At 44.9% G+C, this 16003-nt stretch overlaps 1 protein-coding gene across 7 annotated transcripts in view; it reads left to right on the forward strand.

Annotated features, from left to right (window-relative positions):
* The window catches only part of PUS7 (pseudouridine synthase 7), a 52516-nt gene extending 50101 nt beyond the window's left edge, over positions 1-2415 (forward strand). For all 7 annotated transcript variants that reach the window (XM_008258334.4, XM_008258335.4, XM_008258336.4 and 4 more), the window contains 2 exons: positions 154-245; positions 1347-2415. In XM_008258334.4, coding sequence (XP_008256556.2) covers positions 154-245; positions 1347-1483 — 229 coding nt within the window. In that variant the 3' untranslated portion in view covers positions 1484-2415. The remainder of the gene's footprint in view (positions 1-153; positions 246-1346) is intronic.
* Positions 2416-16003: the final 13588 nt, after the last annotated feature.

Genomic DNA, 16003 nt, shown 5'->3' on the forward strand with positions numbered 1-16003 from the left:
TTTATAAAGCCCACCCCTGTTCTGTTTTTGAAGGGTAGTGTCTGTAATTATTTATCATAGACTTGTGGGGTTTTGCTAAAAAATTGGTGAAGAATAACTTAGTACCTTTTCTGAATGTTCACGCTCATTCTCACCTTTATTTGTGTTTTGAAGGGAAGTCGTTACATATGATGATCCTAAAATTCCACTCTTCAACACAGATGTTGACAACCTGGAAGGGAAACCCCCGCCAGTGTTTGCTTCTGGTAAGCACTCAGTGCTCAGCTGTGTGACAGCTCTGAAATAAGATTCTCATGCAGAAAGCCATGGGGGTTTTTGTATATTCTCACCACCACGGCCCACCCACTCTGTGATTTCTTTTGTGTGTTTTGTTCCCTTAGCTTTATAATTACAGTTGGAGGTCAGTAAGTATGTAGGACAGTAAACTCAATGTGAACGAATTTGTGATGGAGGCTTGTGATGTTAGATGACTGAGTATTTCCTCCTCGTGTCCCAGAGAGTTAACCAAGGTGTTATTCAGGAAGGGGGAGTGAGTGTTCGGCCTAGAGCTTCAGATGCCCACGTCCCACATTAGAGTGCCTGGGTTTGATTCCTGGCTCTGGCCTCCTGACTCCAGCTTTCTGCTAACATACCGCCTCAGAGGCAGCGGGGAAGACTCAAGGACTTGGGGACCTGCCACCCATATGGGGATCCTGGATTGAATTCCCAGCTCCTGGCTTCCGACCTTGCCCATGGCAAGTGTTTAGAGAACGAACCAGTAGATAAAAGCCCTTGCTTTCTGTCTGCCTGTCTCTCTTTGTCTCTGCCTCTTAAGTAACATTTGGAAAATTCAGGAATCAAGCCTAAAACTTTAATTTTTCTTGCGCTTCTCTGTCATCTATTCCTTTTTTCTTTCTTCTTTTTAATACTTTGAGAGGCAGAATTCCCATCTGCCAGTTTACTCCCCAAATGCATGTGGTGACCTGGGCTGGGCCAGGGCCAAAGCTGGAACACAATCCAGGTTTCCCATGTGGGTGACAGGAACCCAGTGACCTGAGCCACTGCCACTGCCTCCCAGGTCTAATTAGGAAGCTGGAGTCAGCAGCTGGGGCCCAGGGATTGCACCTAGGCACTGTGTTGACCACCAGGCCAGACACCTGCGTCGTTCTGCTCTCTGTATGGAAGTCCCCAGGTAGAATTCAGCCATTCAGCTGCTCTTACCCTTACAGACCCCTCAGTTCTGTGCAGTCCTTCTCAGAGCCTCAGCACAGCACGGGGAGTCCTTTGCCTCTGTGGAGGTGATCTGACTCCGCTCTGTCTCTAGCAGCCTTCATTTTCTCACCGGTCTCTTCTTTATTCCCTGGCAGAAGGCAAATACAGGGCTCTGAAAATGGATTTTTCTCTTCCTCCTTCTACTTACGCCACCATGGCCATTCGAGAAGTGCTCAAAATGGATACCAGCATCAAGAAGCAGACGCAGCTGAACACGACCTGGCTCCGCTGAGTGGGACCTTCTCCACATGCAGTGTTTGCTGACTGACTTCCTGTTCCCTTTTTCTTTAGTGCAGACCATATGTGGATTTCGAATCTTTGTAGTAAAAGATTGTTTGTATTTTTTAAGTTTTTATTGCTTTAAAGAAATGCTTTGCAGCATTTGTATGTATAAACAAATCTTGAGGATCCTAATTTTAGCTCAGAGGATATAAATTGGTCAGAATATACTTCAGGTGCTTAAATCATAGTAAAATATCAGCTTTACTGGCTTTGTAAGTTAAAAAAAAAGACTGATTTACAGTAGCAATTTTCAGTTTTGCTACATCCTTAAAAGACAACAGGAATTTTTAACACACCTGTAAGTAGGGTAAAATGCATTTTAAGAACAAATACAACATGGAGAAATAGTTTGAGAGCCCCCCCCCATGAATGTGAACATAGCATCTGTGCTGATTTAAATGATCATAAAGCATCTACAGGTTTATAAACAAATTACCGTCGCCGTCCAGCTCATGTACCTGATTCAGGTGAGTGTCTGGACTTCTGAGTTGCAGTGGCTTCTGCATTTATCTTACCGATGCCTGGCACAAGAGTTGCGTTGATGGGACCTTTTTCTTCATGTAAACTTGTGCAGCTATTTTAATTTGTTAGGGTCTAATTCTTACTCTAGGTGCCTTTTATGTTCAGAACTCTTTGCACTGGGCCAGTATTTGCTCAGAAACAATGACAGAGAAGAAAACTTTGAAATTTACAAGGGCTCCTTCTGTCAACAGTGTTCTCCCTCTGTCACCAGTGGCTTAGGTGTTTCCTTTTCTGGCTCTGCATAAAACTGTTCTCTGATGTGAAACGGTAAATAGGCCTTTCCAAGTTGTGTAATAATTGTACCAATTTTTATTTTCTATGATTTCTAGAATCAAATGTAATAAATATTTTTAAAGACTACTTTCTACTGGTTATGTAAATAAATCAAATAAATACGTAAAACTCAATGCAAGTGAGAACCTTGGCCCCGACTAAAGGCTAAACTGAGTGAGTGGTGATGCGAAATGGTCAGGATCACATGATGGGAATGCCGGAGGACTAGTTGTGTCAGTCTGGATTCAGAGTTATCCCTATGGTAGTTATGCTTTTTGGGGAGGAAAGAGAAGAATGGACAAGAGCTGCCATGCCAGGTGTTAATGACATTGATTCTGTGTCGTGCAGGGGACACAAGGTTGAGAACAAACCGTTCATTCAGTGCTTTTCTTGCAATGACCTCCACCACACTGCTGAGAATGAAAAGCATTGGAAATACCATGGGATCCTAACTGAGCTCGGCTCCTGGTTCTGTCTGGTCAGGCTGTGGGGATTGTAGGTCTGTGGGCAGTGAACAGTAGATAGAATATATTTCTGTTTCTCTGCCTTTCAAATGAATATTTTTTAAAAAAGCCAAACTTATTAAATGCATGGTTGTGGTGGTCCTGCCTGAACTTCTCAGTGAAACCTCGTTCCCTTCCATCAGACAGATTATGAAGGGCACCTCAGTCCCACTGCAAGTGGATTCAGCTGTTAAGCATTTACAAGTCCACATTTAAAAAAAATTTTTTTTAATTTTCCCCCCAGAGAAGCCTTTATTTTTTAAAGATTTATTTATTTATTTGAAAGTCAGAATTACATAGTGAGAGGAGAGGCAGAGAGAGAAGTCTTCCATCCGATGGTTCACTCCCCAATTGGTTTCATACACTTACAGCTACCAGTCTGTGCTGATGTTGTTATGAAAGTATGTATCTTAATTTTTATTCCAAGTTGTTGCCCCCACAGATACAAGAATTCAAAGCAGAGTCATAAATACAGTGCACAAATATGAGCAGAATTTATTTGATAGAGTGGATATACATTCACGCAAGAGGGTGGGCAGCCCCGTGTGGAGAGAGACCCTTTCTGCGTGGGCCAGAAGGTCAACTATGAGGAGAGTGGGAGGCCAGAGAAGGAGTCAAAAGTGAGGACCAGAAGCCAGAAAGCAAAAGGTCACGTGGAACAACAGTTCCCTTTATGGAGTAAGTGATGGTGCCCTCACTGAATATACTAGCGGGATGGGGTCTCAGCAGGGTTTGGTGTGCCTGAGGCTTTTTGGGAGTTTCACAGCAACTCCATGTGGACTTTAGCTTCCCCCTGGCCACAAGGACATCCTGTCCTTCCTGATCACGGATGAGACACAGGTGCATCGTGGCAAAGTGGGCATACTGGATTGACAGTATGGTTACAGCACAGGGCTGGCAGAAATTATGAGAAAAATATTCCAGCTCAGCTCTTCCTACCTGCCCTGCCTTGTTTGACCCATATCCACGTGAATGTGCTCTTTTGAAACTAACAGAGTAGGCAGATCCACCATGCAGTGTTTGTCAGACATGAGGAAGTGGAAGCACTGCTGAGAATGGCCGGGTTGGGCCCTCACAGGTTGGAAAGAGTTTGCTTGTATAGCAAAGGACAATCTGAGAGCTTTTCTTTTTCATGAAATCTGTCCCACCTCATGGGGCTGTGTTCCTGTCACCGATTTTGGATCATGAACATGGTGGGAAATCCGAGGGAAATACAGACACTGTCTGCAGAGGAAGGGAGAGGAAAGTGCATGCGCACACACATGTGCACACACACACACACCATTTATAGTTGTAGGGGCTTCAGTGTATTGAAATAGGATCCACTAGTACAGATAAACACTTTTAGAGATTTGCTTGTTTCAAAGGCAGAGAGAGGGAGATTTTCCATCCTCTATTTCACTCACCAAATGGCCACCATGGCCAGGCTGAAGCCAGGAGCCCAATTACTTAGGCCATCACCCATTGCTTTCCCAGGTGCATTAACAGGGAGGGAGCTGGGACTCAAACCAGCACCCTGAAATTGCATGCCAGCATCCCAAGTAGCAGCTTAAGCTCCTGTGGCATAATGTCGGCCTCAACGTTCCAGACTTTATAGGAATCACCTGATGATCTTAAACCGCAGAACAGATTTCAGTAAGTCCAGGCAGAATGTGTAACACCGCATTTTGAACCAGCTCTCAGCAGGAGTATGTACTGCTCCTCTGCGTGAATCAGGAAGGCTCTAGACCTGTGCCAATCAACACATCGGCCCCTAGCCATATGTGGCTAGTTAAATCTAAGTTAAATGAAGTTGGAAATTCAGCTCTGCAGTCACAGTAGCCCGTCTTCCCTGTTCCATAGCCATGTGTGTGACTAGTGGCTCTGTACTAGACAGCACTGCCCTGGGATGCAGAGGAGAGTACACTGATCAGATGTCGCACTGACGCTAACGATTAAAGGCAAGTGCTTAGTGATGACAGGTGCAGTGTGTGCAAGTGGGGTTTCACGGTTATTAGACGAAAGGCACAAGTCAAAGATTTTAGATTTCACACTTAACACAGAACACTCCCTAGGAGGCTTCCTTACACCCGTTTCCCTGCCACTGCTCTCTTGGCTTTCTCCAGGATCTACCCCCCGTCCTTTTTTTTTTTTTTTTTTTTTTTTTTTTTTGACAGAGTGGATAGTGAGAGAGACAGAGAGAAAGGTCTTCCTTTTGCCTTTGGTTCACCCTCCAATGGCCGCCACAGCTGGCGCACTGCGGCCGGCGCACCGCGCTGATCCGAAGGCAGGAGCCAGGTGCTTCTCCTGGTCTCCCATGGGGTGCAGAGCCCAAGCACTTGGGCCATCCTCCACTGCCTTCCCTGGCCACAGCAGAGAGCTGGCTTGGAAGAGGGGCAACCGGGACAGAATCCGGCTCCCCGACTGGGACTAGAACCCGGTGTGCCGGCGCCGCTAGGTGGAGGATTAGCCTAGTGAGCCGCGGCGCCGGCCCCGTCCTTTCATTTCTGCCCTAGCTTCCATCTAGAGGTCCTTGTCCAAAGGCTTAGTGTAACTAGTCATCAGGCCCTGTTGCTCCATACAGCAAATACATTGCCCTCCCAAAAAGTCCTAAGTGCTTAGTTCCTTTCGTCTTGACTGTGTCATGAGTGTGGCAACTGCGGAAGGCAGGAATAAAGATTTTATTGTCCAGTTGTTGAAGTACAGTATTGATTTTGTGTTACAGCTTCTCCACCGCTGATAAAGGCTCTTGAAAAGGGGCTGGCATTATGCCACAGCGGGTTAGGCTGTTGCTTGCCCCTATCAGCACCAGTTGCGTCCCAGCCACACCACTTCCAATCCAGATCCCTGCAAATGTGCCTGGGAAGGCAGTGGATGATAACCCAAGTATCTGAAGCCATGCCACCCATGTGGGAGACCAGGATGGAGTTCCTGGCTCCTGGCTTTGGTGCAGCCCCGCCTGGACTGTTGTGGCCGGTGAATGGAAGAGCTCTTTCTTGGTCTCTCCCTCTGTTGCTCTTTCAAATAAATATAAATCTTTAAAAGAAAAGGAGGCCAGCGCAGTGGCACAGCTGGTTAAAGCCCTGGCCTCAAGCACCAGCATCCCATATGGGCGCCGGTTTCTAGTCCCAGTTGCTCCTCTTCCAGTCCAGCTCTCTGCTGTGGCCTGGGAAGGCAGTAGAGGATGGCCCAAGTGCTTGGGCCCCTGCACTCAAATGAGAGACCAGGAGGAAGCACCTGGCTCCTGCTTTGGATGGGCATAGCTCTAGCTGTAGCAGCCATTTGGGGGGTGAACCAATGGAAGGAAGAACTATCTCTCTCTCTCTCACTGTCTAACTCTATCTGTCAAATAAAAACAAAACAAAACAAAAGTGCCTCCTTATCTATGGGGGACATCCATTCTAAGACCTACCACTCAGTGATGCCTGAAAGAGCAGATACTGATAAACCCTGTATAATGAAGTTTAATTTATAAATTAGGGCTTAGCATTCATAAATAAACATAGACCAATTATAACAATATACTGGGATAAAGGTCATGTGAATGTGGTCTCAGAACAGCTTATTGTACTGTATTTGCGTATCTCAGTTGACCACAGGTAACCACCTCATGAGGGGTGACCACTGTCTACAACTGTATATCTGGGGGCCAGTGCTGTGGTGCGGTGGGTTAAAACCCAGGTTGCAGTGCTGGTATCCCGTATGGATGCCAGTTTGAGTCCCGGCTGCTCCACTTCCAATCCAGCTCTCTGATATGGCTTGGGAAAGCAGTGGAAGATGGCCCAAGTCCTTGGGTCCCTGCACCCACGTGGGAGACCTGGAAGAAGCTCCTGGCTCCTGGCTTTGGATCAGTTCAGCTCTGGCCATTGTGGGCATTTGGGGAGTGAACCAGCGGATGGAAGAACTCTCTCTCTGGTTCTACCTCTCTCTGTAACTCTGTCTTTCAAATAAATAAATCTTTAAAAAAAACACAACTGTATAAACTGTATAACTGAACATTTTTTCCTGGCCTCCTGAAGAAAAGTAAAAAGGAACAAGTGAAATTAATTTGATGTATTTAAACCAATATATATATATTTTACATTTTCTCTCTCTCTCTCTCTCTTTTTTTTTTTTTTTTTTTTTTTTGGTACCAGATCCTCAAGATGTGGTGTTTTACGCTAATCATATATCTCCACCTGGACAAGCCACCTGTGGGGCTGACGTTGCCGTCTAGTGGGCTGAACTGCCACTTTTGACAGGGGCTTCCCATTTCGGAGTTCTGGTTTAAGTCACTTTGAGACCATATGCTCGTATTCCAGACCAGCTCCCTGCTGATGCATCTGGGAAGCCATTGGATAATGGCACCCATGTGGGAGATCAGAATGTTATTCCTGGCTCTGGACTTTGGCCTGGGCCAGCCCTGGCTGGTGTGACCATTTGGGGAGTGAACCAGAGTATGGATGGAAGATTTCTCTCTCAGTCACTCTTGCCCTTGCTCTGTTGTTCTTTCAAATAAACTAATTTTTAAAAGATTTTATGTAGTATTTTTGTATGTATTTGAACAGCAGTGCAACAGGAAGAGAGAGAGAGCGCACTTCTATCTTCAGGTTCACTCCCTCAATGTCCACAATGGCTGGGGCTGGGCCAAGCCAGGAGCCAGGAACTCCATTAGGGTCTCCCACATGAGTGATAGGGAGCCAAGCACTTGGGCTGTATTCTGTTGCTTTCCTAGGTGGATTTGCAAGAAGCTGAATCAGAAGCAGAGTAGCTAAGACTCAAACTAGTACTCCAATATGGGATCCTGGCTTAACCCACTGCACTACAACACCAACCCCAAATTAATTAATTTTAAAAAACAAATCTATTGAGGCTGGTGCTGTGGCATAGCAGGTAAAGCCACTCCCTGTGGTGCTGGCATCCCATATGGGTGCCGGTTTGAGTCCTGGCTACTCTTCTGATCCAGCTCTGTGCTATGGCCTGGGAAAGCAGTAGAAGATTGCCCAAGTCCTTGGGCCCCTGCACCTCTGTGAGAGGCCTAGAAGAAGCTCCTGGCTCCTAGCTTCGGATTGGCACAGCTCCAGCCATTGTGGCCAATTGGGGAGTGAACCAGTGGATGGAAGACTTTCTCTCTCTCTCTCTCTCTCCCACCCCCCCACCTTTCCTTCTCTCTCTCTGTAACTCTGACTTTCAAATAAAAAAATAAATCTTAAAAAAAAAATCTGTCAAAAAATAGCTGCCTGTTGCCAATGGTTACCATATTGGATGGTTCATTTCGAAAAGAACATTTTTGTTGCCACATGTCATCAGCGTAATTGTAAATTTGTTTTGGGTTTTAAGGTTAAATTTGTGAAATTGGGAATATGCAGGTTGAAAGTAAGGCTAGTCTTAAATATGACTTTGAAATCCTAAATGGGATATGGAATTTTAGAGTGATTAGGAGTAAATATGGGGGGCCAGACCGTGGCTCACTTGGTTAATCCTCTGCCTGCAGTGCCGGCATCCCATATGGCACCGAGTTCTAGTCTCAGTTGCTCCTCTTCCAGTCCAGCTCTCTGCTGTGGCCCGGGAAGGCAGTGGAAGATGGCCCAGGTGCTTGGGCTCCTGCACCCACGTGGGAGACCAGGAGGAAGCACTTGGCTCCTGGCTTCAGATCGGCATAGCTCCAGCCATAGTGGCCATTTGGGGAGTGAACCAATGGAAGGGAGACCTTTCTCTCTGTCTGTCTCTCTCACTGTCTATATCTGTCAAAAAAAAAAAAAAGGAGTAACTATGCTTGCAATGGGAGCACACTACATTTTGTTAATAATTGTTAATCAGTTCTGAAATATTTCAGGATGCTTGAAATTTTCCCTAAGCAGTTCATATGACACCTGCAATTTTCTCTCTTCTGTAAGTAATGTAAAGCGCTCATCCTCAAGCAGCCTCTATTTAGAACTTAAATTCCAAATTAATCTTTTTAAGGCAGAGTTAGAAGGAGAGACAGCGAGAGATCTTCCATATGCTGGTTCACTCCACAAGTGGCTGCAACAGTGAGGGCTGGGCCAGGCCAAACCCAGGAGGTGGGAACTCCATCTGGGCGTCAGGGACCTAAGCACTATGTCATTTTTCTACTGCTTTCCCAGGTATGTTAGCAGGGAGCTGGTCAACAGTGGAGCATCTGGGACTCGAACCCATGTTCATAGAGGGTGCCAGCATTGCAGGCAGCAACTTAACCTGGTGAGCCACGACACCAGCCCCACTTGTGACTACTGGTTTCTTTCACTTAATATGATTGCGTGTTTCACACATGTTGCAGCATGTATCACTGCTTCATTTTTCTAGGCAAACAGTAGTCCACATAGGAATATACCATTTTGTATATTTGTGCTTCAAATGATGGACATCTGTCTGGTTTCCACTTTTTGGTGGTTATTATGGTTCAGACAATAATTTTGGTGTGCCCAAGTATTGAATGCTTGATCTCTCAAGTCTTAATGGATTAAGGGTAGAGATTTGACCTATCGGGGAACTCTGGATAGGAGACACAGGGGACTTAATTCCTACACTGAACATTGTGATTTGGACTTGTATTTCCCTAATGACTAATTATGTTGAGCATGTTTCTGTATACTTACAATCACTTTATCTTCTTTGAAGAAATGTGTATGCTAAAGATCCCTCTCCTCTCTTTCTCTTTGTAACTCTGCCTTTTCAAATTCAAAGTAAACCTTTAAAAAAAAATAACAACTTCTTCATATAATTTGCTTTTCTGTAGGAAAACATGAGTCATTCTTTTAGTAAATGTTTATTACGTTCCCAATATATGAGAAGCAGTGTGTTGATATCCTTAAGTAGACCTTGGCCTCCAAGTGCTCCTGCGGTTTGGTATTTCCTTCCTGTGCAGGTACCAAGTGGCTGTGGGAGAAAAACAGCTAAAAAGCTTGCGTGTAAGAAACAAGGAAAGGGAAGCTCAGGAGGGTAACACAGCTGTGGAAAATACATCAGGAAAAATGCAAAGATAAGTGGATCATCCAGAGAACAGAGAGTTGTTTTTCACAAAGCGTTGAGTGAAAAAATTTGCAACATTTAACAAGGTAAAAGTGTGTTTTTCTATTCATATGCAATTTCCTAATTTTAGGCTAAGCAGAGATAGGTGATTATAAAGAGGTAACTACAATAAACAGCACTTGTAAAAAAAAAAGCAGAACAGAAATAGGCACAGGTGTTTAACACAGTGATAAACACGCCACTTGGGACACCCAGATTCCATATCCGAGTCCCTAGGTTTGAGCCCATTCTGCCTCCAGTCCAGCTTCCTGCTAATGTGCACCCTTGTAAGCATCAGGTGACAGCCCAAGTGTCCTGTCACCCACATGGAAGATTGCACTTGAGTTCCTGGCTCTTGGTTTCAGCCTGGCCTAGACCTGGCTGTTGTAGGCATTTGTGTGTGTCCTTCTGATTTAAGAAACAAACAAAAACCAAACCAGAATGGGGGCGAGCATTGTGGTGCAGTGGGTTAATGTGCCACTTGGATTGCTGGCATCCCATATTGGAATGCGGGTTAGACTCTGTGCTGCTCCACTTCCAATTCAGCTCCCTGCCAATGTGCCTGGGAAAGCAGGAGAAGATGACCCAGGTACTAGGACCTCTGGCACCCATGTAGTAGACCTGGATGGAGTTCCTGGCTCCTGGCTTTCATCTGGTCCAGATGTAGCTGTTTTGGCCAACTAGGGGAATGAATTAACAGGTGGGAGGATCTCTTGCTCTGCCTCTGTGTGTGTCTGTGCTTTTCAAATAAATCTTTTAGAAAAAATTAAGATGCAAAAAAAACATATATTTAAATTTATTGATTTATTTGAAAGAGCTACAGAGGGAGAGAAAGAGACAGAGAGGTCTTCCATCTGCTGATTCACTCCCCAAATGGCTGGGGCTGGGGCTGGGTGAGGGCAAAGCCAGGAGCCAGGAGCTTCATCCTCATCTCCCACGTAGGTGCAGGGGCCCAAGGACTTGGACCATCTTCAGCTTCTTTCCCAGGTGCTTTAGCAGGCATTAGGATCAGAAGTAGAGGCAGCCAGGACTCAACTGGTGCCCATCTGGGATGCTGGTGTCACAGGGGTAGGCTTAACTCACTGGGCCACAGTGCCAGCTGAAGATCCAATAAAATATTAATGGTAAAATTGAGTGGAAGGAAAAAACTGGGATGGGTGTTTGCAGCGGCAGTTAAGACACCATTTAGGACTCTGCCATAATGGACTGCCTGTTTTCCAGGCCTGGATCCACTTCCGATCCCAGCTTCCTGTGGATGCGCGCACTGGGAGGCAGCGGATGATTACTCAAACAGTTGGGTCCCTGCCACCCACGTAGGAGACCTAGATAAACACAAATTGCTTAAAATTGCAAATGATTTTCTTTTACATCTCATCTCATAGTTACTCTCTGAAGAGCTTTCTGATAATCTGTATTTTCAACAAAAATAACCACATATAATGTTTAAGAATTCATAATGAATTTTATCTTTTTGGAACTAGTGTTTAATTTCTTGCTTTTCTCGAGTTTCCTGTTTTCAGTTTCCTCAATTTATGCTCTATTTTTTCTTTTCTTTGCTTGCTTTAGACTTTAATTGCTTCTACCTAGTTTTCTTTTTAAAAACAATTTATTTTTAAATTTATTTTTATAACTTAATTTATTTGAAGAGCAAAGTGACAGAGAGAGGGTGAGAGAGATACCCCATCTGTTGGTTCACTCCCCAAATGGCCCCTATATCCCAGGCTGCACTGAGGCTGGGCAAGAGCCAGAAACTCCATCTGGGTATCTCATGAGGGTGGCAGGAGTCCAAGTATTCGGCCATCTTCTCTTGCTTTCCAAGGTGCATTAGCAGGGAGCTGGACTCTATCTGGCACTCAGATATGGGATACCAGCGTTGCACACAACGCTGGCCCCTCCTCTACAGATTTTCAGGCATCTCACAAATTTTGATAAGCTTTTGTTTCACATAGTTTAAATTTTTAAACTTTTTCTTGCTACTTCTTTGGCCAGTGTGTTTGGAGAAACTTGGGTTTTCTGCTTGAATATTTTTAAATTTAATATGCAGAGAGATGTGAGAGTGTGAAGCATGCTCCTATTTGCTGGTTTACTCCCCAAATACCCACAGTGCCTGAGACTGAAGTCCGGAGCTGGAAACTCAACCCAGGTCTCCCATGTGGGAGGCCGGAACCTGACTACTTGAGCCAACACCTCTGCCTCCTAGGGTGAGCATTAGCAGGAAGTTGGATGGGAAGCACTAGTGGGACTCTAACTTGGGCACTTGGATTGGGATGCAGGTGTCTAGGTGACCACCAAAGTTCTATGGCAGAAGTCCACCCCATGGACTGTATACTTTAAATGGGTGAATTCTATGGTATGCAATTCTTTTAAAAATGTAATTATTCATTTGAAAGTCAATATTGGGACCAGTGCTGTGGCACAGTGGGTTAAAGCCCTGGCCTGAGGCGCCAGCATCCCATATGAGTGCCAGTTCTAGTCCTGGCTGCTCCTCTTCTGATCCAGCTCTCTGCTTTGGCCTGGGAAAGCAGTGGAAGATGGCCCAAGTCCTTGGGCCCCTGCACCTGTGTGGGAGACTGGGAGGGGACTCCTGGCTCCTGGCTTCAGATTGGCTCAGCTCCGGCCTTTGCGGCCATCTGGGGAGTGAACCAGAAGATGAAAGACCTCTCTCTCTCTCTCTGTCTCTACCTCTCTCTGTAACTCTGTCTTTCAAATAAATAAAATAAATCTTTTTGTTTAAAGTCAATGTTTTATATATAGAGAGAGGTCTTCCATCCACTAGTTCACTCCCCAGATGGCCACAATGGCCAGGGCTGAACCAGGCCAAAACCAGGAGCCGCGGCACCTCATCCAGATCTCCCACATGGGTAGCAGGGGATGAAACACGTAGGGCCATATTCCACTGCTTTTTCCAGGCCATTAGCAAGGAACTGGATTGGAAGTGGAGCAGCTAGAATAGGAACTGGCACCTGCATTGGATTATGGTGTCATGGGTGGTGGCTTGACCCACACCACCACAATGCTGGCCCTGGTGTGTGAATTTTATCTCCATAAAGTAATTCAAAAATAAACTGGTTTCAAAATCACATCTCATTTGCCTCAAAGCTGATTACCTGCTAGAAGAAGCCAAGGAAGGAGAAATGGCAAGATTTCTTGGAATACCTTGGTAAGCAAGAAGGAAAAGCAGTACTCAGAAATGGGCCAGGGTGCATCCAAAGAACATTGCAAGGTGAAAGGGTCTCTGGCCAAATAGCAGGGAATTAAAGCATTTAAAAAGGAGGGAGGAAGGAATAGTAATTACTGTCAATATTGATAGAAAATAAAAAACTAGGCAAAAAATAGAAAAAATAAGAGAATAGAGGAAGAAGTAAAAGCTTTTCCTTATGTAAGAATGTCACCTAATTAACACAGATGGAATGCGTGTGGTAGGGAAAGCCTCTTTCTGCAGCGCCAGCAGAAAGGGCGCTGGTTCTAGTCCTGGCTGCTCCTCTTCCAGTCCAGCTCTCTGCTAGTGACCTGGAAAGGGGCCCAAGGACTGACAGGGAAGATCCGGAAGAAGCTCCTGGCTCCTGGCTTCAGATTAGTCCAGCGTCAGCTTTGGCGGCCATTTGAGGAGTGACCCAGTGGATGGAGCACCTATATCTCTGTCTCTCTCTCTCTCTGCCTGTAACTCTGCCTCTCAAATAAATAAATAAATAAATAAATCTTAAAAAAAAAGAAAACAGTTGATTCAGGCAAGCATTACTGAAAAACTTTTAGGGAAAATGTATTCACATGGTCTCAAAGTTTTACCCCACAGGTGACTTTAAGTAAGGTGAAATTTACATACAATGAGATGATCATTTTACAGTAAACATTTTAAAGTTGTGCCACCCCATCTCCAACTCCTAATGCCTTGATCATTGCCAAATAAAATCTGATTTCCACGAAATATTTGCTTCCCCACTGCCCCTTCCCCTTCCCCCTAGCAACCACTGATCTGCCTTTGGTGATCTTGCCTACTCTGGATATTTCATATAAATGCAGTCATATAATATGTAACTGTTTGGGTCTGGTTTCTTTCACTTTGCCCAATATTTTTGAGGTTCATCATATTGTAGTATGTGTCAGGATTTTATTCAGGTCTATGAAAATTATTCAGTACAATTTACCCATTCATCTGAGGTTAGACATTTTTGATTTCACCTTTTGTTTACTGTATTAGCGCTACTAGAGCATTTATGGACAAAGATTTTCAGTTCTGGTGGATATATACCTAGAAGTAGAATTCTTGGTAATTCTAAGATAAGTTTTTGAATAACTAATAAAAATGTTTTCTATCAGAACTGTAGTGGAATGATGTGGTGAAAAGGTCATGCTAAGATGGCTGCTGAGGTGAAAAGGTCATGCCAAGATGGCCGCTAACAACAGAAACTGCCTGGCAACAGGCTGTGATTGGATGGCTTCAGAAATCACATGACAACAGAGGAAACCACATGACAACAGAGTCTGACTGACAGCAGGCCATGATTGGATGGTTTCAGAAACTGCCTGGCAACAAGAGCCTGACTGGCAACAGGCTGTGATTGGTTAGGGCATAGAACACCCCCTGACCGGATTGGCTGCCTTGGCTATATAAGCAATTGTAGCAACTGAAATAAATAAGTCTGCAGGCTGCTTGCCTCAGGCCTGCTTTTACCTAACTCCCAGAGTCTGTGTGGTGACTCCGCGCCTCTGGCCCCCACCACGCTCCTCCTCTCAGAACGAACCCTCTCAGAACGAATCAACCTCAACATAGAACTGCAATATTTTCCATCCTCTCCCACCCCTCAAGGAATGGACTAGGGTTTCAGTTGCTTTCAATATTTGGGGGTCCAAAATTCTAATCAATACTTGTCCATTTCAAACGAAAAATTATACTGTTAGGTGTGACGTGTTCTTGTAGTTTTGCTTTGCAAAAGATGTTGCGCATCTTGTATGTGTGTGTGTGTTGGCCATTTATAAGTTTTGAAGAAATGTGCATTCAAGTCTTTTGCCTATTTTTGACACAGACTACCTTTTAAATACCAAAAGAAAAAGAGGGGCTGGCACTGTGCTGTAGCGGGTAAAGCCACTACCCACAGCAGAGGCATCCATATGGGCACCAGTTTGAGTCCCGGTGCTCCACTTTCAATCCAGCTCTCTGCTAATGGCCTGGGATGGCAGCAGAAGATGACCCAAGTCCTTGGGCCCCTACACCAAGTGGCAGACCTGGAAGAAGCTCCTGGATGCTGGCTTCAGATTGGTCCAGCTCTGACTGTTGCAGCCATTTGGGGAGTGAACCAGTGGATGGAAGACCTCTGTCTCTCGGTCTCTCTCTGTAACCCTGCCTTTCAAATAAATAAATTCTGAAAGAAGAAAAAGAGACCTTTGCCATGGAGAAATGATTAGATTAGATGTAACCACACTGTCACTGAACAAGCTAGCATCACTTGTGCACTAAGAGGGATACAGCATCAGTGTACAACAGAAATCCCTGACAAAATTGTTCAACTCCAGTCTAACCGTAGGAAAGCAAATAGAAATTGAGGAACATTCTGCAAAACAGTAGAACTGTATTCTTCCAAAGAGTCAAGGTTATGAAACAGAATAAGTAAACAAAACCAGGGCTTATTCTCTACTAAAGGAGCTTAAATAGACAGGACAACCCAATGCAATGGATGGTCCTTGATTGTATCCTGGGTTGGAAAAAAAAGTCAACTAAAAAGGCTAATAAAGGGCCAGTTTGAAAACTCAAATATGGACTGTATATTACAGAATATCACATTGCATCAAGAAAGTTAACTTTTTTGGAGAGAATAGAATTCTGAGCATGTAGGAGGGTATCTTTGTTCTCAGTAGATACACATTGAAATACTTGGGGGTAACAGGTACAAGAGGCAGATGTGGAGAAATGTTAAATACTGGTGTTTATGGTTCATATGGCCTTCGTTATATTTTTCTTGCGTCTTTCCTGTCGGTTTGATATATATTTTTTAATTTTTTAATTTGACAGAGTTAAGACAGGGAGACAGAAAGAAAGGTCTTCCTTTCGTTGGTTCACTCCCCAAATGGCCGCTATGGCCGGAGCTGTGCCCATCCGAAGTCAGGAGCCGGGTGCTTCCTCCCGGTCTCCCATGCAGGTGCAGGGCCCAAGCACTTGGGCCATCCTCCACTGCCCTCCCAGGCCACAG

This window comes from Oryctolagus cuniculus, chromosome 3, assembly GCF_964237555.1.
Source record: "Oryctolagus cuniculus chromosome 3, mOryCun1.1, whole genome shotgun sequence".
Taxonomy (NCBI): Eukaryota; Metazoa; Chordata; class Mammalia; order Lagomorpha; family Leporidae; genus Oryctolagus; species Oryctolagus cuniculus.